Below are 27291 nucleotides of genomic sequence, written 5' to 3' on the forward strand. Positions count from 1 at the left end.
TTTTACTTTATATTAGATACTACGAATAATAGACAAGGGAACATTGCATTCATTTATGCATTTCAGAAGTCTACATATCTTGATATGGAAGGGACTTAACATAACCACAGCTGAAAACAGTGTTCATTTATTTGTCTCCTCAGATGCATTTTATGAATTTCCTGGAGTCCTCACTGTGCATGCTTAGTTCAGTGGTGAGCCAGGATTAAGGGTGAAGTTTATATGCACATTTTATGGCTCAGTGCCTCTTAATTTCCAGTCACAAAATTGACATTTGGGTCCACTTCTAATCCTGTCCTTTGATTTTTCAAGATAAGAAGACTGAATGTGTTCTCAGAATATTTTTAAAAGCCACAATACACAATATCTCATATGCAGTTTCCATTCTTAAGGCTCAATTATCATATAATTCTTTCCTTTTTGTTTACGTTCCAAAGCCTTCAGTGTGTGTGTGTGTGTGTGTGTGTGTGTGTGTGTTAGATTAGAATTCTAACCTAATTGGAAACCACTTCAACCCACTTCTTAACTGTAGAAATCATTTTTAGGTCAAGTTCTGTGTCCGTGTCTTCTAGCCAAAGACCATCAGAAATGAAACTGTAGTTGAACAAGTTGGGTTTCTTACATCTTGTGGACGGTGAGACTTCACATTTTGAGATTCTGTGAAACATCTTAGTTCCAGAGTTTTAGAGACTTGTTATAGGACTTGAGCTTGTGTTAAGTGATTTTCAGTAGGGATTTTGGAAGCGCATCTTTTCTCTGAGCTGGATAGCTTCAGAAAGTGAAGGTGATACTGTGATCAGGTATCCTTAATAAATCTTATCTATGAAGAAGGAAAACTAGAGTGAAGGTGAAGTTGTAATTGGTAACAAAACAACAATCACTCATATAAGCTGGATGAGAGGGATGTTTGATAATTTTATTGCTTGGACAATGTGTATTTCTTGTCTCCCTATATTCAGACATGATCCACCATGGTCATAGAAGGACTTTACCTTAGGTTAATCTTGTAATTTCCTATGTTCAACAGGTAAGCACCATGGTTTGGCACTGAATACAAGTCAGCTTGTATAACTTCAAGGCCTTGCTGTTAGTTCAGGTAGATAGATATGTAGGATTATTATTGCTGAGTCATATAAGTTCACATGAACCATTTTTGATAAACTGACAAGTTGTTTTCCAAAGCAACTGTGCAGTTTTATGTTCACACTAGCAGAATCCAAGAGTCCTTGTTTCTCCACAATGTGGCACTACTTGGTATTGTCAGTCTGTTTTATTTTAGCCATTATAATTATGTTATTTTTGTTTTAATTTGCATTTGTCTAATTAATAATTATTTTGAGCACTTTCCAAGTTTTCTTGGAAATGTTGTCAATGTGTGTATCCTCCTGTGTGATGAATCTGTTCCAATTTTTCCATTATATTTGGAATAGTTTAGTCTTCATTTCATCTTTGTATCTTTTTATTCTGAACTATAGATTCACCAAAAGTTGCAAAAATAATATATAAAGAATACAGAGGACCCCTGTACCCTTTAGTTGGTTTCCCCAAATGGTAACATCTTATTATATTTATCTGTAGTACAATATCAAAACCATGAAATTGGAACTGGTAAATTCATAGACCTTACTCAGTAGATTTCATCCCTTGTACTTGCGTTGGAGTGGTCTCTGTGTGTATGTGCTGAGTTGTCATCTTAACAATACTGAGTGTTCAATTGATAAATGTATTGGGTTAACCAAAAAGTTCATTTGTTTTTTTTTTCTTCAGATGGCTCTCGTGGCACTTAATTTTCTTGAAATTCACTAGAAACAATTGTGTTAGATTGTATTGTAACAGCTGTCATATCAGCATGCGTTTAAAAAAACATCAAAATTGATGAATTTTTGTGGAGCCATTTTAATATTGACAATAGAAGAAAATAAGCAACATTTTTGGCATATTATGCTTTTTATTTCAAGAAAGGTAAAAACACAACTGAAACACACAAAAAAGAGTGCAGTAGATGGAGAAAGTGCTGTGGCTGATCAAATGTATCAACAGTGGTTTGCGAAGTTTCATGCTGGAGACCTCTCACTGGATGATGCTTCACTTTCTTTTAAGAAATCAGCTGACAGTACTTCCCTGTAGGAACTAACTTCTTTTCTCTTGCTGCTTTTAAGATTGTCTCTTTATCTTTAACCTTTGTCATGTTAATTACGATATATCTTGGAATGGGCTTCTTTGCTTCCATCTTATTTGGGATTCTCTGTGCTTCCTGAACTTGTATGTCTATTTCCTTCACCAAATTAGTGAAGTTTTCTTTCATTATTTTTTCAAATAGATTTCTAACTTCTTGCTCTTTCTCTTCACCTTCTGGCACCTCTATGATGTGAATATTGAAACAGTGAGGGTGTCCCAGAGGTTGTTTATATTATCCTCATATTTTTAATTCTTTTTTCTTCTTGTTGCTCTGAATGGTTGTTTTTTGCTTCCTTATGTTCCAAATTATGATTCGACTCTTGGCTTCATTCAGTCTACTGTTGTTTCCCTGTAAATTGTTCTTTTTTCAATTAGTATATCTTTCATTTCTAATTGGATCTTTTCTTATGCTGTTTAGGGCCTCACTAAGTTTCTTGAGCATTTTTATAACCAGTGTTTTGCACTCTGCATCTGATAGACTGCTTATCTCCATTTTGTTTAGTTCATTTTCTGGAATTATGATCTGTTCTTTCATTTGGGCCGTGTTTCTTTGTCTCCTCATTTTGACAGCCTCCCTGTGTTTGTTTTTATGTATTAGGTAGATCTGCTATGACTACCTGTCTTGCTAGCTGTCCTAATATAGTAGGTGTCCTGTAGGGTCCAGTGGCACTGCCTCCCCTTTCACCCAAGCTGGGTAGTTGAGGTGTGCCCTTTGTGTGGGGTGAATATACCCTCCTCTTATGGTTTAGCCTTGGTTACTGTTGCCATGAAAATGGGAGGGATTTACTCAGGACAGTCAGTTGCAAGGAGTGGCTGTGACCACTGACCACCAACCTCCTCCCTCTGTGGAGGATCAGCTGTGCAGTGGCAGGGTGGTAGTGCTCTGATGTGGTCTGAAACTGTCCCCTGGGTGAACAGGCCCTGGGCCTTCTTGATTGGTGCAGGCCAAGGTCAGTCCCAACCTGTGTTTTGTTTGGGGCCATCCTGTCTGAGCTACAGAGCAGTCCAAGATGGCCGCTACTTATGCTGGGTTTGAAGATTCCCAGGCAAAACCATGCTTGAATCTAGGCTGGCTTCTTCTAGTGCCATGCCTGGGGCCGCTTAGCAAGAGGTACAGGGGCTGGGGGCTCACTGAGGCGGGCTATTGCTTGCTTGAAAGGATTTAGGAAGTTGTGAAATGAGAGCCAAGACCAGCCACTCATATGGAAAGCCACTGGTCACCACTGTAAGTTAGGTGGAGTGGAGCCTCAAGATGTCTTCAGGGTATAGCAAATAGTGTTAGCCAGGTTGATGGACTCTCAGATATGCCACCTGGATGCCAGTTCTGCAGGTCTGTTTACCTTTCTGTCTAGGAGAAAGTTGTCCCCCAGCTCTCACCTTGATGCCAGACACTTTGGTTCCTCCCTGTATGCCACTGGTGGTGCCCTTCCAGCTGCTACCCTGGTGTTGGAGCTCAAAGGGAATTAGTCAGAGTAAGTTTGTATGTGGGTTCTTTAAGAGGAACTGCTTGGGACTCGAGAAGTTTCTTCCACTAACTCAGTCCCTGATGGTTTTTGCAGCCATAAGTTATGGGTACTTATCTTCCTGGCACTGGAACCCTGTGCTTGGGGGCTTGGTATGGGGCTGGGTCTGCTCACTCCTGAGATATCCTTCCTGAATTTTTATTCATCACACATGGATATAAGGCCAGTCTGTTCTACATTTCCACCCCTTCTACCAGTCTAGATGGACACAGTTTCTCTAATTCTGTAGTTGTCAGACTTCCATTCAACTTCATATCTTCTGATTATGAGTGATAGTTGGTCTATAATTTAGTTGTAATTTTGATATGGTTGTGCAAAGAGGCAAGCCTTGTTTACATATGCTGCCATCTTGTCCAGAAGTCTACCACATACATTTTTTTTAATTTCACTTGGATGTATACTTAGAAGTGGAATTTCTGGGTCATTTGGCAAGTATATGTTTTTACTGCCCAAATATAATATTGTCCAGAATGACTATACCACTTTACATTTCCATTAATAATACATGAGAGTTCCAGCTTTTCTACATTTCAATTTTTTTTCTTGCTTGCTTTTTGCTTTTTTTGTGTGTGCCATGATAAAGACGTATGCAGTTCTGGTTTTAATTTGCATTTACCTTGATTTATGCAATGACTACTCTTTCATGTGATTATTAAGTACTTGCATATCTTCTTTGGTGAAATATCTTGGGAAATCTGTAGTCCATTTTTTAATTAGATTCTGTTGTTTTTATTGAATTGTAAAAGTAGTTTATGTATTTTGAATATAATCTTTGTCAATATATGAATTATAAATATTTTCTTTTGACTGTCCTTTCTTCTTTCCCTGATGACTTCTTTTGGAGAGAAAAATATTTTAATTTAGATAAAGTCCAATTTATTCATTTATGTTTTTACAGATCATGGCTTTGATACGATACCTAAGAAATCTTTGTCCCATTGCATAAAAGTGAGAAAACAGAAATGTTTGTCTTGAGTCTGATTAAAGGGTGATATTCAGTCTTTCAACTTGAACCATGGTAATACTAGTGAGTTACACATACAGGTCTATCAGACTGAGGAGCTTCCTTTCTATTTCTGGTTCGATGAGAATGTGTACCATGGATCATTACCAGATTTTATGGAATGCTTTTTCTGTGAATATACATTTTTTTCTTTATATTCTACAAATTAGAATCTTTTAGATATTAACCTTAATCCTGCATTCCTGGTTAATTCCCACTTAGTAATAGCATGTAATCACTTTTCTATAATTCTAGATTTGGTTTGTTAATATTTGTTAAATTTTTATGCATCTATGTTTATTAATGATGTGATGACTTTGCTTGTATTTGATATCAGAATAATACATGCCTCACAGAATGAGTTGGAAAGTGTTTTACCCTTAGTATTTCCTAAAAAGTTTGTGTAGAATTCGTATAGAATTTATGACTGAAGCCATTTGACATTGTGTGTTGTGTGTGTGTATTTGAGAGAGAGAGAGTGACAGAGAGAGAGATGGCTCTGTTTGTGAATTGGGGAGCACATTTAGATGGAGGCAGATTTTAAGTTTCATTTGGTGTTACTTCCAAATCTATCTTTTGCAAGTCTCCTCAGCATATAGCCTTCCAGTCAACTAGGAATGTGATGTGAAGAAAGTTTACCATCACCCTTTTTGGAGCTCTCATTTCCAGGATTACACTTAAATTCTGATTGGTCTATCACTGACCCCTATTGAAACCTCAACCTCAGGCTAAAAGTGATGCTGTTTTTACCTTGATTCCCTACCAAGTTTTCTATTTTTACTCAAAATGCTACTGGGTGAGCTCTTTTTTTCCTGTCCTCTGCACCAAATCAAGAACAACCACTCTGATATTAAACATATTGGTTTTCATGGCCAAAGAGTGCCCTGGTCAAATGACAGCATCCATGGAGCTAGGAGAGACGATGCAAGCAGACAGGCAAGAAGACCACAGCCTCTCGCTCTTCTTACCTGATTTTATAGCAGCTTTTAATAAATGCTTCTCAATTTGTTGTTTGCTTTTAACCGGTTTTCATAGCCCTGAAATGGTTGTTTGGACAACTTTGCCCAATTTTATACTTGTTTGAGGGGGAGATGACTTAACCTATATCTTTTTCTCCCCCACAGTCCCTTAATTTAGATTTATCTACATAATTTTCTTTATTTTGTGTCTGGTTTATCAAAAAATGTAGCAATGACCCATGATAAACACTCTCATATAACTAAGAATGGAAAGAGACCTTTTTAATCATATTAAAACTATATATTTATATATATTAAAGCCATCTCTCTATATATATATATTTATAAAAGTTACATATAGGATCAACTCCACAATGGGAAGAACTCAGTTTACATTTTACACCAGTACTACGATGAAAGTTTTTCTTAATTATTATTTGAAAATGCCACATTTCATTTTGAAATACATTTTCTCTGCATATAGAATGGGAAGAGAGTAGACAGCTTGTTTCAGCTTTGAATCTGCCATTCAATAATCTTCTGGTTTCCATTATTTCTCTTGGAAAATCCAACATAAGTTGTATTATTGTTTGTTTCTTATTAATGCTTTTTAAATTTTCCAGTTACTTTTATGACTCTTGGGGGTTTACAATGTTATTGTGATATAGTTTTATATTAATGTTTATTACATATAATATTTCTGGAGTGTGGTTCTTAAAAGTCTTGACTCATAATGCTGAGAGTAGTATTATGTTTAGAAAAAACTGAAAAGGAAATCAAGTAAAACTGATAATTAGATAAGCTTTACTAATTTTTTAAGATAGTGTAAACTGGAAATTGATTATGTCTAAAAATCAAAAACAGTGAAGTAATCACTATGAAAAAAGTTTTCAGGCTAACGAGGAAGTAGTTCATAATTATTAAAAATGTTAAGTTATTAACAATACAGGCAAGGCTGGTTTTTTTGGTGTTTCATAATTAATTGCATACATCTTTTTCAAAACTTGAATGCTTTATTTAAGTCTTTGCTTTAGATGCTATTCTAATATTTCTCTGTATTTTAAACTAATGATTTTCATGTATTGGTAAATTATAGAGATACACGGTGTGGAAAAGTAATATGTAACTATGAACGAGAAAATGTACTTTTTATTCCAAGTGCCACTACAACTTATACTAATGTAAATGGAAAAATCTGCCTCTCAGTGGAGTACCCAACAGGTAATGCAAACATCGAAAACATGTGGGTAAAAGATGGAACTGTTTGTGGTCAAGATCAGGTATGTTGTCTTTCATTCCCAATGACTTTCTAATTTATGCTCTAATTTTAATTGCTTGTTTTGTATCTGCCTCATAATTTAAGTGCACATTCAATTTCAAAAATAAGAAAGTAGAAAATTTTTAAAAGAAAAATCTTGAAAAGAAAAATTAATCTGCATTCATGCATAGATGATATCACCAGGAATATTTTATTGGCTTTTTTTCATAGAAATGATGTATATTCACTGATTTGAAAATCAGTGTTTATTCCTGTGTTTTGTTAAATTATATTACATAGTACTTTTAATGTCATGAATTATTTTTATATAATTTCTTTAAAATAGCTGTTACATAATGTATGTCCATTTTAGTGATGAATAAAGAATACATACAGTTAAGAGAAAATTAATTGAAGGCACATATCTGAGGTGTAAGTACTCTATTTTTAGAACCTTCAGTCTCTCTCTCTGCCCCATGCATATACTTATCTGGATATTCTTACTACATATTCTTACAAGAACATCCCATTCTATTATCTGATTTTATTTTATTATTCCACATACATATTAATATGCATCAACATTTCTGTCTTCCTAGATATTTCCCCTGTGAAATTCATGTCACTGATGTATATATATATAAATACACAACAAAACTGAAGTTTAAATTATACTCATGTCTCAATTTTTAGGTACAAAGTCTCTTTAGTCTAATAAAACATAATATATTAAATTACTTAATGAAGAACAGAGGGAAAGGCAAAATATAATTGACTTGGGAGCACAAGATTTTTTTTGTAGTAATTTTTATAAAATGGGTTTTTTTTGTAAAAATTTTATGTTTTGGTTGTAACTAGGTATAAATGAAATCTCATATTTTTTCACATTTTAGTTTAAATCACTATGCATGTATACATGTTTAAAATAGATTATTTTTACCTGATAATTATTGAAATATTTGTCATACTAAAATTTTATCAAAACCTAACTTTACTAATCTTCATTTAAAAATTAGGAAGTAAAAAAAAGTAAAAGAAAAGTTGTCATCCCTAGCTCTTACACAAAACTGAATCACTTAAAACACTTTGTAATAAGCTTCTTTTTATGAAATTTACTGTACAAGTATTTCAACCATGGAAACCAAGCATATTCATTCAAATTGTATATTCCTCATGTACTAAAGAATTTAATACATAATTTTTCAGAATCCCCTTGTCTGATGGGGATAATAATATGTACAGTAGGTCTTCAAACAACACAGGTTTGAATTTATACATATGCAGAGTTTTAAAATAAATACAGTCAGCTCTCCATTTCCATGGGTTTCCCACCTATGGATTCAACTAATGGGCGATTGAAAACAGTATTTTTGAACAGCTGGAAAAGTGCAAATGTGGAGGGCTGAAGGTATGCATTGTTCTATACTATTTTACATAAGGAACTTGAGCATCTATTGATTTTGGTATCCACAGAGATTTTAGAACCAATATTCTTTAGGTACCAAGGGCTGACTATAGTTAATTTTGAGGGAGTCAAAAGATAGAACCTAATTTTCTTTTTTTTTAAATTGTTGTTCAAGTATAGCTGTCTCCATTTTCCTGCCACCACTTTTGCCCACCCCACCCACCCCCGCTCCCACCCTCAATCCTTCCTCCCTTAGGTTTTGTCCATGGGTCCTTGATACATGTTCCTTGGTGACCCTTTCCCTTGTTTCACCATTATCCCTTTCCACCTCCCTTCTGGTTACTGTCAATTTGTTCTTTATTTCAATGTGTGTGACTATATTTTGCTTGCTTGGTTGCTTTGTTGATTAGGTTCCACTTATAGGTGAGATAATCTGGTATTTGTCTTTCACTGCCTGGGTTATTTCACTTAGCATTATGCTTTCCAGATCCATCTAAGCTATCCCAAAGGGTAGGAGGTCCTTCTTTCTTTCTGCTGTGTAGTATTCCATTGTGTAAATGTACCACAGTTTTTTGATCCACTCATTTACTGATGGGCATCTAGATCGTTTCCAGCATTTGGCTACTGTAAATTGTGCTGCAGTGAATACTGGAGTGCATAGGTTCTTTTTAATTCATGTGTCAGGATTCTTATGGTATAATCACAGCAGTGGAATTGCTGGTTCAAATAGCAGTTCCTTTTTCAGTTTTTTGAGGAAATTCCATACTGTTTTCTATAGTAGCTGCACTAGTCTGCACTCCCCTCAACAATGCACTAGGGTTCCCTTTTCTCCACAGCCTTACCAGCACTTATTGTTTGTTGATTTGTTTATGATAGCCACTCTGACAGGTGTGAAGTGAAATATCATTGAGTTTTTAATTTGCCATCTCTCTGATGACTACTGATGCTCAGCAATTTTTCATATGTCTCTGGGTCCTCTGTATGTCCTCTTTGGAGAAATATCTGTTCAGGTCCTTTGCCCATTTTTTAATTGGACTGTTTGTCTTCTTGGAATGGACTTGTGTGAGTTCTTTATATATTTTGGAGTTCACACTCTTGTCTGAGATATCATTGGCAAATATGTTTTTCCATACAGTTGGTTCTCTTTTCATTTTGCTAGTGTTTTCTTTAGCCATGTAGAAGGTTTTTATTATGATGAAGTCCTATTTGTTTATTCTTTCCTTTATGTCCCTTGCTCTAGGGGACATATCAGTGAAAATATTTCTGTGTGGAATATCTGAAATTTTCCTGCCTATGTTCTCCTCTAGACTTTTATGTTATCTTGACTTATATTTAAGTCTTTTATCTATCTTAAGTTTATTTTTGTGTATGGTGTAAGTTGGTGGTCGTGTTTCATTTTGTTGCATGTATCTGTCCAGGTCTCCCAACACCATTTGTTGAAGAGGCTATTTTTACACCAATTTATGCTTCCACTCCCTTTGTCAAATATTAATTGACCATATAGACATGGGTTTATTTCTGGGCTCTCTATTCTGTTCCATTGATCTTTGTGTCTGTTTTTATACCAGTACCACTCTTTTGATTACCATGGCCTTGTAATATAGTTTGATGTCAGGTATGGTGATCCCTCCTCCTTTGTTCATCTTTCTCAAAATTTATGTGCTATTCAGGATCATTTATGATTCCATATAAATTTTTGAAGTGTTCTCTATCTGTGATATATGTCATTAGTATTTTAATAGAGATTGCATTGAATCTAGAGATTACTTTTGTTAGTATGGACATTTTGATGACATTAATTCTTCCAATTCGTGAACATGGTATATGCTTCCATGTATTTGTGTGGTCCTTAATTTCTTTCTTCAGTGTTGTGTAGTGTCCTGAGTACAGATCTTTTATCTCCTTGGCTGAGGTACTTTATGTTTCTTGTTGCTATAGCAAATGGGATTTTTTTCTGATTTCTGTTTCTCTCATTTTGTTGTTAGTATACAAAAATGCCTTCAATTTCTGAATATTGACTTTGCATCCTGCTGCTTTGCCAAATTCACTTATTAGAGCAAGTAGCTTTTTGGTGGAATCTACAGGGATTCCTACCCTATCATACACTATAGTACACTATCATGTCATCTGCAAACAGTGACAGTTTTACTTCTTTCTCTCCACTTTGAATGCCTTTTATTGCTTTTTCTTGTCTGATTGCTGTGGCTAGGACTTCTAATACTATGTTGAATAAAGGTGGTGAAAGCAAACATTCTTGTCTTGTTCCTGATCTTACTAGGAAAGCTTTTTCTTTTTGCCTGTTGAGTATGATGTTGGTTATAGGTTTTTCATATATGGCCTTTATTGTGTTCAGGTATGGTCCCTCTACTCCCACTTTGCTGAGTGTTTATATTATAAATGGGTTCTGTACCTTATCAAATGCTTTTTCTGCATGTATGGATATGATCATGTGATTTTTCTTTCCTTTTGTTTACATGATATATTATGTTTATTGATTTGTGAATATTTACGATCCTTGCATCTCTGGGATGAATTCCACTTGATCATGGTGTATGGTCTTTTTGATGTATTGCTGGATGTGTTTTGCCAATATTTTGTTGAGGATTTCAGCATATATGTTGATCAGTGATATTGGCCTGTAGTTTTCTTTGTTTGTTGTGTCTTTGTCTGGTTTTGAGATTAGGATGATGCTGGTTTCATAAAAAGAGTAGGGTAGTCTTCCCTCTTCTTGGATTTTTCAGAATAGTCTGAGAAGGATAGGGGTTAGCTCTTCCTTAAATGTTTTGTAAAATTCTCCTAGAAACCATCTGGTCCAGGGCTTTTGTGTGTTGGGAGTTTTTTGATTACTGCTTCAATTTCACCAGCTGTTATTGGTCTGTTCAGGCTTTCTGCTTCTTCTTGATTCAGTTTTGGAATATTACATTTTTCTATAAATTTGTCCATTTCACCCAGGCTTTCAAATTTCTTGGCATATAATTGTTTGCAGTAATTTCTTATGATCCTTTGTATTTCTGTGGTATGAATTGTAATCTCTCCTCTTTCATTTCTGATTGTGTTTATTTGGGTCCTCTCTCTTTTTTTCTTGATGAGTCTGGTTAAAGGCTTGTCAATCTTGTTTATCTTTTCAAAGAACCAGCTCCTGGATTTACTGATCTTTTGAATTGTTCTTTTAGTCTCTATGTCATTTAATTCTCTGATCTTCATTATTTCCTTCCTTCTACTCACTCTGGGCTTTGTTTGTTCTTGTTCCTCCAGTTCTTGCAGATGTAGGGTTAGGATGTTTATTTGAAATGTTTCTTTTTTAGGTAAGCCTGTATTGCTATAAATTTCACTCTCAATCTGCCTTCACTGTGTCACATAGGTTTGGGACTATTGTGTATTAATTTTCAATTGTTTCCAGAAACTTTTTTATTTCTTCCTTGATCTCATTATTAACCCATTCATTGTTTAATAACACACTATTCAGTCTCCATGAGTTTGAGTGTTTTTGAGCTTTTTCCTTGAGGTTGGTTTCTAATTTCAAACCCTTGTGATCTGAGAAAATGCTTGATATGATTTAAATTTTCTTGAATTTGTTGAGGCCTGTTTTGTATCTTTTCATGTGGTCAGTCTTTGAAAATATTCCACGTGCATTTGCAAACAATGTGTATTTTGCTTCTTTGGGATGAAAGCGTTTATTTATATTAGTTAAGTCCATTTCATCTAATGTGCCTTTCTGTTCCACAATATCCTTGTTGACATTTTGTTTGGAGGATCTATCCTTTGTTGACAGCGGGGTGTTAAAATCCCCTACTATAACTATGTTGCCGTCTATGTGTTTCTTGAAGTCTTCCAAGGTTTTTCTTATATATCTGAGTGTTCCTGTGTTGGGTGTATATATGTTTACAATATTTATGCCTTCTTGATGGATTCTTCCCTTGAGTATTATGAAGTTACCTTCTGGATCTTTTTTTATGTCCTTTGTTTTGAAGTCCATTTTGTCTGGTGGAAGTATTGCTACCAAGGGGTTTTTCCTGTTTGTTTGCTTGGAATATTTTTTCCAACCCTTCACTTTTAGTCTGTGTAGGTCTTTCATTCTGAGGTAGGTCTCTTGTAGACAGCATATGTGCAGGTTATGTTTTCTTATCCTTTCAACTACCCTATGTCTTTTAATTGGAGCATTTAATCCATTTACACTTATGGTTGATTATTGTAAACCCTAATTTTCAACTGCAAGAGAGTCAGTGCCTCTAGCTCTGAGTTGTTCAAGAATGAACTGTATTGCTCCTACAGCATGAGTTTGTTGATGTTACCTCTTATCCTCATGTATAAAGCACTGAATATAAAATACTGTTTTTATGTTAAAACATGTATAACATAAAATTTACCACTCTAACCATTTTTAAGTGTACAATTCAGGAACACAAGTATGTCCACATTTTTGTGCAACTATCTTTACTGTATTTCTCCAGAACATTTTTATCATTCCAAACAGAAACTCTGTATACATCAGACTATAACTTCCCAGTGACCCCTTCCCATAGCCCCTGGTAATCACTATTTTACTTTCTGCTTCTATAAATTTCAATATCTAAGATACCTCATAAAATTAGAATCATGCAATATTTGTCCTTTTGAGTCTGACTTATTTCGTTTGCTATAATGTTTTCAAATTAATCTATGTTGTTGCTTGTATCAAAATATCTTTCCTCCTTAAGGCTGAATAGTATTCCATTTGCTGTTTATATCATATGTTATATATCTATTATTTGTCAGTGGACATTTGATTTATTTCTACATTTTAGCTGTTATAAATATTGTTGCTGTTTTCATTGATGTACAAATTTATGTTCAGGTCCTTGTTTCAAATGTTTTGATTATATACCTTGAGGTAAAATTGCTGGATCATACAGCAATTCTGTTTAGTTCTTGAGAAATTCTTATACTGTTTTTCACTTCTTTTCATTTGCACCATCAGTGCCCAAGAATTACAATTTCTCCATATCCTCACCAATATTTATTTGTTGTATTTATTTCTAATAGCTCTTCTAATGGGTTAAAGTGGTATCTCAATATCAACTTTTATTTTTATTTCTCTAAGGACTAGTGACACTGCTCATATCTCCATATGCTTATTAGACATTTACATTTCTTCTTTGAAAAAAATGTTTAAGCACATCCTGTGCCCATTGTTTAAAAAAAATTGAGTTGTTGAGATATAGGAGTTCTTCATTTATACTAGATATTAATCCTTAACTAGATATATGATTTTCAAATATTTTCTCTCATTCTATGGGATGCCTTTAACTTCATTGAGTTCTTTGATGCATGAAAGTTTTTTATTTAGATGAAATAGTTTATCTATTTTTGTCTTTCTTCCTATGTCTTTTGTGTTATATCTGTGAAATTATTGCCAAATTCCATGTCAATTACCCTGTTTTTTCCTAGGAGTTTTATAGTTTAAGATCTTATGTTTAGGTCTAGGATCCATTTTGCATTAATTTTCATATATGCTATAAATTAAAGGTCCAAGTTCATTCTTTCGTATGTGAATATTTAGTATGAATTTTTGTGACAACCTTATTAAAAATCATTTGATCATATCTTAAAGGCTTTACATCTGAGTTCTTTGTTCTTCTCCACTGATTCATATGTCTATCTTTATGTAAGTACCACACTGCTTTGAATACTATAGCTTTTTTAGTAAGTTTGAAATCAATAATTGGATGTCCATTTTTTAAAAAAGTTGTTTTGCAACCTATTTCTATTTCTGTAAAAAAAGCTTTGATATTTTATAGGGTTGTGCTGAATCTGCAGGCTTCTTTGGGTTATACTGACCATTTGACAATATTAAATCTTCAGTGCATGAACATGGGATATCTTTCTATTTGTGTCTTCTTTAACATCTTTCAGGAATGTTTTATAGTTTTCAGTGTACAACTTGTTTAATTCCTTGATAAAGTTTATTCATAAGTATTTTATTCTTCTTGATGCTGTCATAAAGAGAACTGTTTACTTAATTTAGTTTTCAAAATGTACACTATTAGTATTTAGAAATACAACTGATTATGTTGCATAATAAAAAATTCTCATATGTTAACTAAAAGTATTTTATTACTAAAAAATGCTAACCATCACCTGAGTCTTCAGCAAGTCATAATCTTTTTGACAGTAAAGGGTCTTGTCTTGATGTTGATGGCTGCTGACTAAAATGATAATTTTGCATGTTGGGGTGGCTGTGACAATTTCCTAAAACAAGACAATGAAGATAGCTTCATCAGTTGACTCTTCCTTTCATGAACAATTTCTTTGCATCATGTCATCCTATTAGGTAGCATTTTACCAACAAAACTTTGAAAATTGGAGTCAGTCCTCTCAAACTGTGCTGCTGTATCAGCTAAGTTGATGTAATATTCTAAATCTTTTGTTGTCACTTCAACAATCTTCATAGCATCTTCACCTGGAGTACATTTCATTGCAACAAGCCACTTCCTTTCTTTGTTCATTCATAAGAAGCAATATTTCATCCTTTAAAATTTTATCATGATTGCAACAAATCAGTCACATCTTCAGGCTCCACTTCTAATTCCAGTTCTCTTGCTATTTCTACCACATCTGCAGTTGCTTCCTCCACTGAAGCCTTGAACCTCTCAGTCATCCCTGAGGGTTGGGATCAACTTCTTTCAAAATCCTCTTAATGTTGATATTTTGACCTCTTTCCATGAATCACAAGTGTTCTCAATGGCATCTACAATGGTAAACCCTTTCCAGAAGGATTTTCAATTTACTTTGCCTAGGTCCACCAGAGGAATCACTATTATAACATCTATAGCTTTTCAAAATGTATTTCTTAAATAATAAGACTTGATCTGTGTGCTGTAAATGGATATCACAAGCATGGAAAAACATTAATCTCATTGTACATCTTCATCAGAGTTCTTGGGTGACCAGATGCATTGTCATTGAGCAGTAATGTTTTTAAAGAATTTTTTTTTTCTGAGCACTAAGTCTCAACAGTGGGCTTAAAATATTTAGTATACCATATTGTAAACAGATGTGCTGTTGTCAGGCTTTGTTGTTCCATTTATAGAGCAAAGATATAGTATCTTTAACATGATTCTTTAATGTCCTAGGATTTTTGGAATGGTGATTGAGCACTGGTTTCAAATTAGTCACCAACTGCTTTATTAGCCCATAATAAGAGAGCCAACTGTGCTTTGAAGTTTTGAAGCCAGGCATTGACTATGAAAGTCCCAGGTGACTTCTTCTTTCAATTTAAGGTTGCATCATTTACACTGAAAATCTGTTGTTTAGTTTAGCCACCTTCATTAATTATTTTAGCTAGTTCTTCTGGCTAACTTGCTGCAGCTTCTGTATCAGCACTTGCTGTTTTACCATGTACTTTGATGTTATGGAGAATGCTTATTTCTTTAACCCTCATTAACCAACCTTTTCTAGCTTCACACTTCTTTTCTGTTGCTTCCTTACCTCTCTCAGCCTTCACAGAATTGAAGAGAGTTAGGTCCTTGCTCTAAATTATGCTTTGGCTTAAGGGAATGTGGTGGCTTGTTTGACCTTCTATCCATACCACTAAAACTTTTTCCACATTAGTAAGACTTTATTGCTTTCTCATCATTCATGTGTTCACTGGAATAGTACTTATAACTGCCTTCCAGAACTTTTCTTTTGCATTCACAGCTTCACTAACTCTGGTACAAGAGGCCTAGTCTTTGCCCTATATCAGCTTTTGATATGGCTTCTTCACTATGCTTGATTATTTTTAGCTTTTGATTTAAAGTGAGAGATGTGAGACTCTTCCTTTCACTTTAACACACAGAGGCCATTATAGGGTTATTCATTTGCCAAATATAAATATATTTTGTTGTGTCTCAGAATATAGGGGTGCTTGAGGAGAAGGAGTGAGGGGGGGAAACAGTAGACTAGAGCAGTTAGAACACACACAACATTTATTGATTACATTCACCATCTTATATAAGCATGGCTTCTGGCACTCCAAAACAATTGCAATGGTAACATCAAAAGCCACTGATCACAGATCACCATAACAAATATAATCATGAAAAAGTATGAAATATTGTGAAAATTACTGAAATGTGACACAGAGACACAAAATGAGCAAATGCTATTGGAAAAAATGTGCGAACAGATTTGGTCAACACAAGGTTGCCACAGACCTTCAATTTGTAAAAAAAAAAAACCCATGGATTCTGTAAAGTGCAATAAATGAGCACAATAAAACGAGGTATGCCTGCATCGTATTTTTTAGCATATTAATTTGCTTTGATTGCTATATATCTTTGTTGATATTGTCATTTTTCTGATTTCCTTTCATCCTTTATCCATGTTTTCATTTAGCTTCTTTAGCACTAGTACAGTCACTTTAAAAAAAAAAAATCTGTCACTTTATTTTCATCCTTTAAATGAGATGTATTTAAAGGATGCAATAGTCACTTCTCCCAGTGTTTCAGACTGGCTCTGTGCAGGGGCAGTTCTTTATTAATTTGCTGGGGACCTCTGAGCCTTGCAATCAGCCTGAGAGAAAACTCACAGTCTTCTGGTATCTTTTGTGATGTGTCTCTTTCCAGGGCCTCCGTGAGGCTTTTTTGATTTCCCACATTCAATGATGTTTTTAAATGTCTTATTCTTTCCAAACAGTCTCATGCCAGCATTTCTTTGGGGCTTAGATGGTCTATTGTACATCTCCACCCATAATATCTTGCCCCAGATATCTGTAGTCTTAGTTTCTGTTTGGCTTTCTTGAGCAGTGTCCATTGCCTCTTTCCATCTAAGATTTAAGTTAAGTAAATTAAGGCAAGTCCTTCAGGAACTTCTCAGTCAAGTTGCAATGTTGAAAATGCAGTCTCTCTGCTCCCATGAGTTTAAGGGGCCAGGGGAGAATTGGGAATTGCTGCTGTCTTCAGACCAAGACTGTACCATACCAGGGAAGGAATGAGGCAAAGGTGAGCATAAAGCCACAAACTTGTCTAGCATTTTGGCTTTCTCTTCATGGGGATTTGCTTGGGTTGCCTTAGACTATAGACTGCTTCCAGAGCTCCTATGAGTTGCTTTTGTTCCTTTTTCCTCCCTTATTTCTTCCTTCCTTCCCTCTTTCCTTCCTCTCTCCCCTCCCTCTTTCCCTCTCTCCTTCCCTCCCTTCCTTCCTTTCTTTCTTTTAAAAAATATTTCCAAGGAAGAACAGAACTTGGGGCTTCCTAGTAAACTATTTTACTAATTTCACTCTTCAGATTATCTTTTTCCAGGATTAGGTAAAACCTGCTTATAAGTATCACTGTTGTAGGGTGCACATGATCATTTAAATCCTATGTGTTTGGTCACTGGTGGCCACTGGAGTAATGCTGGCTTCAGCCTTTCATTCTATGGAGAGATCACATTGCCTCACTTTTTCTGAGCTTAAAATAACTTTTACTTTATCTCTAGTAACAACCACATATTTTTTTATAAAATAATATATACACCTTTTTTGTTGTTTTATTCACTATTTTAGGTTCTCCACATAAGAAGGTTTCTACAGAAACCTATTCTAGCCAAGTGACAGGAATAACAAGATGCACTATCTTTCTTACCTCATAGCAAATAAAAAAAAAAAATCTGTAGCAAAGAGCTTGGTGAAGAACCGTATTTTTCTATAATATTCTTAGTGGAGATAAATAATTTATGTGGTTTTGTAGCTAGATTCCTACTTTGGATGGTGTTTCTCCTTAGCCTTCCTGCATGGAGCAACAAAAGTAAGCATGTTAAATGAGAAAAAAGTAATTTCATTGCACAGAAACAATACCAACAATAACAATAATCCCTTCTCAACTTCTTTCTAGCCTGGCTCAAAGGATTTATTTAACAGTTCTGAGAATTAGGTTTATTTTCTTCTGAACAACAGTTCTGCAAATTATATATCTAACTCCTCTGCCCAAGTTCTAGTTAGGTGTTACAGGATCATTCTGAAAGAATAGATATATTTCTTTTTTTCTTAAGATCTTATTTACTTGTTTTTAGAGAGAGGAGAAGGGAGACAGAAAGAGAGGGAGAAAAATATCAATGTGTGGTTGCCTCTTGCGCAACCCCCACCAGGGACTTGGCATGCAACCCAGGCAATGTGCCCTGACTGGGAATCAAACTGGCGACCCTTTGGTTTGCAGGCCGGTGCTCAATCTACTGAGCTACACCAGCCAGGATGGACAGATATATTTCTAACTGTAGCAGCACTAGTCTGTATCTAGAGCTAGAACTTTTAGACTATTACCACAATCACACAAAATAACCTAACTATATAAACAGAGGTATATATTGCCATAATTTCAGACAATATCAATAATGTATTTTCCCATACTCAGTAATGTTTAGCAAAACCTATGTGAACAGATTCACTCTGTGACCTTAAAAATTAGTATATTACAGTCATGTATATTTCAAGAGTTAAGAATCCCAAAGAAGTATTACCAATATTACTTAGAAACTTTTTCAAAAAGTTATTTTGCCTATTATAAGTTACTCTAAGGGTTTCTACAAGTACAATAAACATTTTTAAAATTTTTGAAGCATTGTATTATTTCATATTACCAGTTGACAGAAGTCTTAAAAATAATATTCTAAACATTTGAGCTTTATGCTTAGCTTTCTCTATGTCAGTTAATTGTGCTACAACCAACAGAGTTAGACAAGCCAGAAACTGTTGTCATTGACCCATCTATGTTTTCCTCCTCCATGTACTATCTGTCACTACACTTAGATGGATTAAACTTTTTATCTATATTTCAAATACAACTACAGGTTTCTATCTAAACTACTACTGCTCACTTTCACTCTATGATTATCATTTTCCTGGAATGGCATTCTAATTTATCTCTCTACTTTTTCTTTTGCCTTTCCATCCTCCTTTCTGAAATCTACTCTTATGAACTTCTTATCTTTCAATTAAATCTCTTAATAAAACCAATTGCTTATAGATTATAGGACATCTTTCTGATTAAAATCAAAAGGTCCTACACAATCCTGCCATAACAACTTCTCTCAAATCACTTAGGTTTTTTTGTTTGTGTGTGTGTTTCTATATCTTTTACCACAATATGAACAATATGAATTTTTTGTGTTCTTAGGGCAAAGCACAATATAGAACTCAAAGATTTAGTTAGTTAGTGATCTAATGATTGTTTTCTGCATAACAGTTACATTGCCCTTAACACTTTTCAAAAGTTCCATGCCATTTCCAATGTAGGGTCATTTAAAATATTTTTTCTTTCCCTTTAAGTACCTATCTTTCATTGCTATGCTTTATTAAGTTGTGTTCAATGTGAAGGTTCAATAAGAAGATTTTACTGTTCTTGAATATTAGATAAATTCCTTGTATTTTATTTTTTCATACAACTATTTTTTATTATACTAATTATCACATGTTAATCTTTGATTTTATTTATTTTATGCCTGTACTTTCCATTCCAATGAAGCAGGGAAGTAGCTTTTATTGTTTTGTTTACTCTCAAATAATCAGAGTCATATCTAGTGCTAAAGATAGTAGCACTATAAATTAACCACATATTATTAGTATATTAGTATTTATTGTTAAATCAGTACCTCTTAATTAGATGCCAAATACAGATGACATTTCAGTTCACTTAGGCTTTTTCTCTTTTTAGGTGTGCAAGAATAAGGAGTGTGGAAGTAATTACTTGGGTTATGACTGTACTCCACAAAAATGCAGCTCTAACGGTGTAAGTACCAGTACTGTGATGCAAGAACAGAAATCATTGAGAGCAATCCTAGGGAAGCACACACGCAACTAAACACACACACAAGACTCACGTATGCTCATAGGCCACATTAAGAAACTCAGCCTTATCTGACTTCAGTATAATTCTAAAATTCTACTTGAACCCCCCAAATTTTGGGCTATTTATGTTATAAGGTGACATTTCTCCCATTTTCAGGTATGCAACAATGCAAAAAACTGTCACTGTAGCCCGGGCTATTTACCTCCAAATTGCAACACTCATAAAGATTCATGGCCTGGAGGCAGTATTAATAGTGGCAATTTTCCACCTGCAGAATCCCGCAATCCTGGTAAGTGTTAGTAACAAATTGGAAACATAATTAAAACAATGTTTTCATTTATTAAATTAAAAAAATACTATTTTGTCTACCAATTTATATTTAGGTCATGTTTGGACATCAAATAATAAATCATATATAGCTATTTAATATATGTTTCTATTACAAAGAGTAATGTAATAGAACATATTTAACTTATATTGTAGATGAGACAGGTCAGCGGGGGCCAGGCAGAAAGATAAAAATCACTTTAGTCTTTTACAAAGAAGAAATTTAATATAAAGCATCAGGTAAGATATAATGGCAGAGATAAGAACCAATTAGAGAATCGTGAAGCAAACCAGAGATTAGCAACAGCAGGAATTCATTATCACTTCTTGGGTCTGGTGGGACAATGAAAAGAGGTGGTATTTCTGAGATCAGAGTCTGAGCCATGTACCTAGACCACAGGGATAGGTACTGTTCAGCATGGGATGTAGAGGTAATGAGCATTGAACAGAAGGACAAATTCCATGAATATCTTACTATTCTGACGCTCCGAATTTCATCCAGTGCCTCCCATTGGCTAAATCTAACTGGAAGACAGAAAGTCAAGGAGCTTGGGAGATGTAGTTTCCTACAGTTTTTTGTTCATGGTTAGGGCCTGACTTCTTTTTAATAAAAATGTGAATTTGCATATAATTAAAGCAGGTTTTTCCAGATTTTGAGCCAGAGGTAGTTCTTAAGATTTCCACATTCATTCCCTTGTTTAAGGTCATATGGCAATAGATTACTAAATTATAACATATTTAAGCATTATCAAGCTGTTTCCATTTTAGGAGTAACAATTAACTTGTAGTAGCTTATGTTCAAATCAGCTGTTATCAATTGCTTCTGTTCATGCACACACATGCCATTTCCCCTAAGAACTCAGAAGATTACTCCTTTCATAGAATCCAGACTGACCTTAGTGATATGATTAGTCAATAAAAATTACAGAAGTGAGATTATGGGACTTCCATGGCCTTTCTGCAGATTATGACTGGGTCTTTTAGATTAGTAATTCTTGGAACTCTCCATACCAGAACACTTATTGTATTGAAACTCATCTGCTCTGTATGAAATTTGACTACAGTGAAACACAAGAACATAATTATACAACTAAGCCCTCCCCAAACTGATGACCCACAAAATTATCAATTTTAAATTATTATTGTAAGTTACTAAATTTGTGGGTAGTTTCTTACCCAGCATGCTCTCTCTCATATATATATATATATATATATATATATATATATATATATATATATGTATATATGTACATATATATGTGTGTGAGTGTCCAATTCCATCCTTGGAATTGGATGCTGTATGGTAGAAAGATCTCTAGGAAACTGTTGAAGACTATTGGTATACAATAACATTGTCTTGAGAAGACAGTTGGTGAGCAATTCAAAGGCATGTTATTAGAAGTTGGAAAAGTGAGTTTTATTATGAAGTGGTGAGTTACTTGGCATCATCACTTCCTGTGATAATGTGGAAAGTAGAGTCCATGATTCTTGATGGCAAGATTTTCAGGTAGATTATAAAGATTTCCAGGTAGGTGACTTAAATTATTGACATCTATGATTAAATAGAAGAAGGTGGTAAAAATTAATAAAGAAATAGTTCAGTTTAAGTAAAATGTAGAGTAAATGTAAAAGACCTAATTTTTTTTGGCTTGAAAATGAAAGTAGTTATTATTCCCAGTCTGTTCCAGAAAAAATTTCTTGAAGTGATAAATGTCTAACAGCCAAATTTAAGATATTAAACAATAGAATTTGATCTCAGAAAAACATTAAATCAAGCATGTGACTCTAAAGCCCTCTATGAAAACCTCAAAAAACTTAAAAAGTGATGTATCTTAGATATCTTCATCTAAACAAAATCCCTTCTAGCAATAAGTATTGCGTTGGAATATCTTATAAAAACTCTCAAACAAAAAGGCTACTAAGAATCTTAAATATGTTGTTCCAGGGCAACCTCATCAGCCCAATATAGAAAAAGGCTTATCTCAAAGAGAGTGTGAGTATGGCCTTTATTTAATGGGGTTTATATCATCATCATCATTGTCTTAAATTTTTATAAAATTTTTTATAAGTGTTTATTTGAGCCAAACTGACAACATATGCTGGAGAGCAAGATCTCAAACTGCTCCCTGGAGTGTACTTTTATTTTATATACAAGAAACTCACACATTTTTAAAGAAACTACCTCAGCTCATAATTGAAAGTGATCTCAATAGCACATATGCTCTTTGAGTTCCAATTTTGGGAAAGAAGCTACTCGGATATAAGAAGGGTTATTCTTGTCCTGGCTGGTGTGGCTCAGTGGATTGAGTGCAGGCCTGCAAACCAAAAGGTCACCAGTTCAATTCCCACTCAGGGCACATGCCTGGGTTGTGGGCCAGGTCCCCAGTAGGGGGCACATGAGAGAAACACTGATGTTTCTCTCCCAACCTCCCCTCTCTCTAAAAATAAATAAAATATTTTGAAAAAAAAAGGGGGGCTACTTTTAATGAAAAAGGAATTATAAATTAAAGGGTATTATCAAAAAACTAGAAGTCAAAACTGCTTCGATCTATAGATTTATATTTTTTAAAAAATCACCACCAGCAAATATAAACAAAATTATAAGTCTAGATGGTAAAAATACATATTAACCCCATTAATGTTTTTCACAAAAGACATACCATTTTATGAAACAGTGGCAAAGGACTCTTGTCACCTCATTGCAGGAGGAAAACATGACCTGGTGCCAAATCCAGACAAGGAAGTTTAAAAAATTACAGAATAATTTCTTTTATGAATGTAGATGTAAATGTTCTAAAAAATATTACCCATATTTTTCAGACCATAAGACACACCTAGGTTTTGGAGAAGGAAAATAGGAAAAAAATTTGAAGTAAAAATGTGGTAAAATATTTAATAACATAAATAACATAATATTTCACCAATGTAAATGCAAACAGAACTCAACAGCAGCATTAACAACCATTATTCCTCCAAAATTTGGCAGGGGGGATGTGCATCTTACCAAAAAATATGGTACTTCATGTATGTAGCTATATATATCTTTAAAGGATAATAGTGCAGACTTTGTAAGGTTATCATAAAGCAAAACTTATCATTTGAAAGTCAATCAAGAACAATTCACTAAATTGACAAACTTTTTAAAGTACATAATTTTTTCATTTGATGCAGAAAAATAATTTGACAAAATTCACCACCTATTCATCAATTTCTTTGCGGGGTGCATGGGCACACGAACATTCAAACCATAACATGTTTCTGTTCCAACTTCTTATTGCTTCCAGAAGATACTGACATCTGTAGTTACTAATTTAATTCCTGGGGGAAAAGTATGGCTTAGAATGGGTGTCAATTCTGGCCCAATAACCAGTGGTCACAGGGCAGGGTCTCACATTACAGAAATCACTGCTTTTGCCCAACTCTGCCTGAAGCGGGAAGTTCTCTGGAAAGGGGCATGCACTAAGCACTCACACCAAAGCACATCTTCTACATGCCATTGAACCCTACCCAGGCAGCTCTCCTACAGCCTGAAGGACTTCTTGCCACATTGTTTTAAAAAACATAGCTTTCTAATGTACTGTAATTGGTTTTGAAGGCATAGGCTATGACTGATTCATATTTTTATATCCCCCGTGCCTGGAATAGCACCTAACACAAAAGGGTGTTCAGTAATGTTCATTTTAAAGTTTTATTTATTATATTTTTCCATTACCATTTATCTTCTGTGGACTCTCTTTCATCTTTCTCCACCCCCGCAATTACTACAGTTGACCATGTCCATGAATCCTTTTTATTTTGGGCTTGATCCCTCCACCTACTAACCAGTAAACTACTAACCTAGGTAAACTTCATCAATCTGGTAAAAAGCATCAACAAAAAAACATAGTTAATGTATTTTATAATGAAGTACATTGTTTTTTCCAAAATATTTATAAGGGAATAAAGCCTACTCTTATGAGGTATAGTCAACATTTTACCAAAAGTCCTAGACAGTGCAATAAATAACAACAACAAAAAGTAAACACAACAAATCAGGTATATAAAAATTGGAAAGAATTAAGTGAGTTTGTAGATGATAAGGTTAATTACATAGAAAGTCCTACAAATCTATAAACACACTTGCACAAGAAATAAATATTTTTGAAAGTTCAAAGGAAAAATATTAAAAAATCAATAGCATTATTATATAATAGCAGCAGTAAATGGAAATCAATATCAGTATCATTTATAATACTGTAAAAATATAAAATATTAAGAATATATCTAACAAAAGGTGTGTAGGACCTTTACACTGAAGCTAAAACAAAATGGAGGTAAATGTTAAACATATAAGTAAATGGAGAAATATACCATATTTGCCTACTGGAAGGCTTATTATTGCTAAAATTTCAATTATCACCAAATTAAATCTACGGATTTAAGAAATTATAAAAGCATGCAACTTTTTAGATATTAACAATTTGATTCTAAAAAACAAAGAGAGACTAGAAGAGCCAAACAACCCTGAAAAAGAATGACAAAGAAGACAACTCAGGCTATTTGCCTTGTTGTCTTATATTGAATTTAATATAGTGTAGATTGTATATATAGTTACATAAATCAAAACAGTGTGGCATTTGTAAAGGATATACAAGTAGATCAACAGAATAGGGGACCAAGAAATTTACCCATAATATGAATAAGGTTAATCAATTTTTCAAGAAAAGTACAAAGATAGTTTAATGGGGAAGGAAAGACAGTTCAAGGCATTGTACTGTAACAATTGGATACCCACATAAGGCCAAAGAACCTCAAAAATCACAACTTATGTAATAATTCATAGGATAGATCATAGATCTAAAGGAAGATGCTAATACTATAAATCTTGAAAGAAACACAGGGAAATTTTTACGTGATCTTCAGATTAGCAATAATTTCTTGGATAAAATATGAAAATATATATCAATGCAAAAAGAAAAGATAATTTTGACTTTACTAAAATTTTATTAAATGTACCATATTTGTTATTAAATATAGAAATTGAGAAAAGCTCAGCTTTTACAAGGATCACACATTAATTTTTTTATCTATATTATCAGAGAGTTCTGAAAAGAGACTACATGAAATAGAAGGTTCTCAATCAAAAGTAAGGGATATAACTATTATTATGAGTTAGAAGAGTGTCTTTGGGCACTTACGCTGTCAACTTATCTATTTTATTAAAATGTTAATTATAAAATTATTAAATAGTTAATATTTTTTACTCTAGTAGTTATATTAAAATACAGAAATATCTTTGCTATGTTCCTTGTAATTACTTTTAAATCACTGATGTTTTCTTTCCTAGAAAGACATTATATTAAGAATGCTTACCCTTCCAGACCTACAAGATGGCCATTTTTCCTACTCATTCCTTTTGCCATTATTCTCTCTGTAATGATCGTAACCCTGGTAAAAGTTTATTTGCAAAGGAAAAAGTGGAAAACTGAGGAGTATACAAGCGATGAGTACATTGATTTTATATTTAAGATTCATTAATTTTATAGCTGTTGATGCCCATAGAAATTTATTATTAAGTAACACTGTGATAATGTTACCAGTAATAATTCATATTTAATTTTATCTTTATATTGAAATTCAGTACTTAATATGCTAAACTGTCAGCAATTTTAATCTTATAACATCTTGGACTCTGTTAAGGGTAAAATTAAGTGAAAATGATTTCTAGTTAATGTTTACCTCTTTTTATTATTTAATCTTATTACTGAATGTATATTAAGCATTACTACTTTATTTTTAATATTTATATATTTCAAAATGTTTTTCATGCACTGTTTTATTAAAAAATACCAGAGAAGCCCTGGCTGGCGTAGCTCAGTGGGTTGAGCGCGGGCTGGGAACCAAAGTGTCCCAGGTTCGATTCCCAGCCAGGGTACATTCCTAGGTTGCAGGCCATAACCCCCAGCAACCACACATTGATGTTTCTCTCTCTCTCTCTCTCTCTCTCTCTCCCTCCCTCCCTCCCTCTCTCTCTCTCTAAAAATAAATGAATAAAATCTTTAAAAAAAATACCAGGGAAATCCATGAGAATAGGTAGCCTTATATGTAGTTCAATAAACTGAAAAATAAGCCACCAGAAGTGGAAGTGGAAACAATTAAAAATTAATATAAAATAATAGTAAGACTAAAAAATCTAGATCATAGCCATGGCTAACCTACAGAAAAAACAAAACAAATAACTTTTCAATAAAAAGTTTAGAAATATCTGAAAGCATGCTTCAAAAATAAAAATAAATATTAAAATCAGTTTAAATCTTTTCAGGAAAATTGATATAAAATAATTTCTATTTGGCCATGTATGAGAAACCTACAGCCAACATCATACTCAATGGGCAAAAACTAAAAGCTTTCTCACCAAGATAAGGAACAAGAGAAGGTTGTCCACTTGCCCCACTCCTATTCAACACAGTATTGGAAGTCCTAGCCACAGCAATCAGACAAGAAAAAGAAATGAAAGGCATTCAAATTGGAAAGAAGAAAGTAAAATTGTCACTGTTTTCAGATGCCATGATAGTGTACATAGAAAACCCTATAGTCTCCACTAAAAAACTATTCAACCTAATAAGTGAATTTGGCAAAGTAGCAGGATACAAAGTCAGTATTCAGAAATCAAAGGCATTTTTGTATACCAACAATGAAATATCAAAAACAGAACTATGAAAAAACATCCCATTTACTATAGCAACAAGAAAAATAAAGTATATAGTAATAAACTTAACCAAGAAGGTAAAAGACCTGTACTCAGAAAACTACAGAACACTGAAGAAAGAGATTAAGGAAGATACAAATGAAAGGAAACTTATAGCATGTTCATTT

The 27291-nt window shown here is 33.9% G+C and overlaps 1 protein-coding gene across 1 annotated transcript in view; it reads left to right on the top strand.

Moving 5' to 3' along the window:
- The window catches only part of ADAM2 (ADAM metallopeptidase domain 2), a 108036-nt gene that overhangs the window by 77200 nt on the left and 3545 nt on the right, over positions 1 to 27291 (top strand). Inside the window, exons 14-17 of the mRNA XM_036011101.1 lie at positions 6760 to 6943; positions 19975 to 20049; positions 20266 to 20398; positions 25763 to 25922. Of these exons, the coding sequence (XP_035866994.1) occupies positions 6760 to 6943; positions 19975 to 20049; positions 20266 to 20398; positions 25763 to 25922 (552 nt within the window). The remainder of the gene's footprint in view (positions 1 to 6759; positions 6944 to 19974; positions 20050 to 20265; positions 20399 to 25762; positions 25923 to 27291) is intronic.

This window comes from Phyllostomus discolor, chromosome 11, assembly GCF_004126475.2.
Source record: "Phyllostomus discolor isolate MPI-MPIP mPhyDis1 chromosome 11, mPhyDis1.pri.v3, whole genome shotgun sequence".
NCBI classification, from domain to species: Eukaryota; Metazoa; Chordata; class Mammalia; order Chiroptera; family Phyllostomidae; genus Phyllostomus; species Phyllostomus discolor.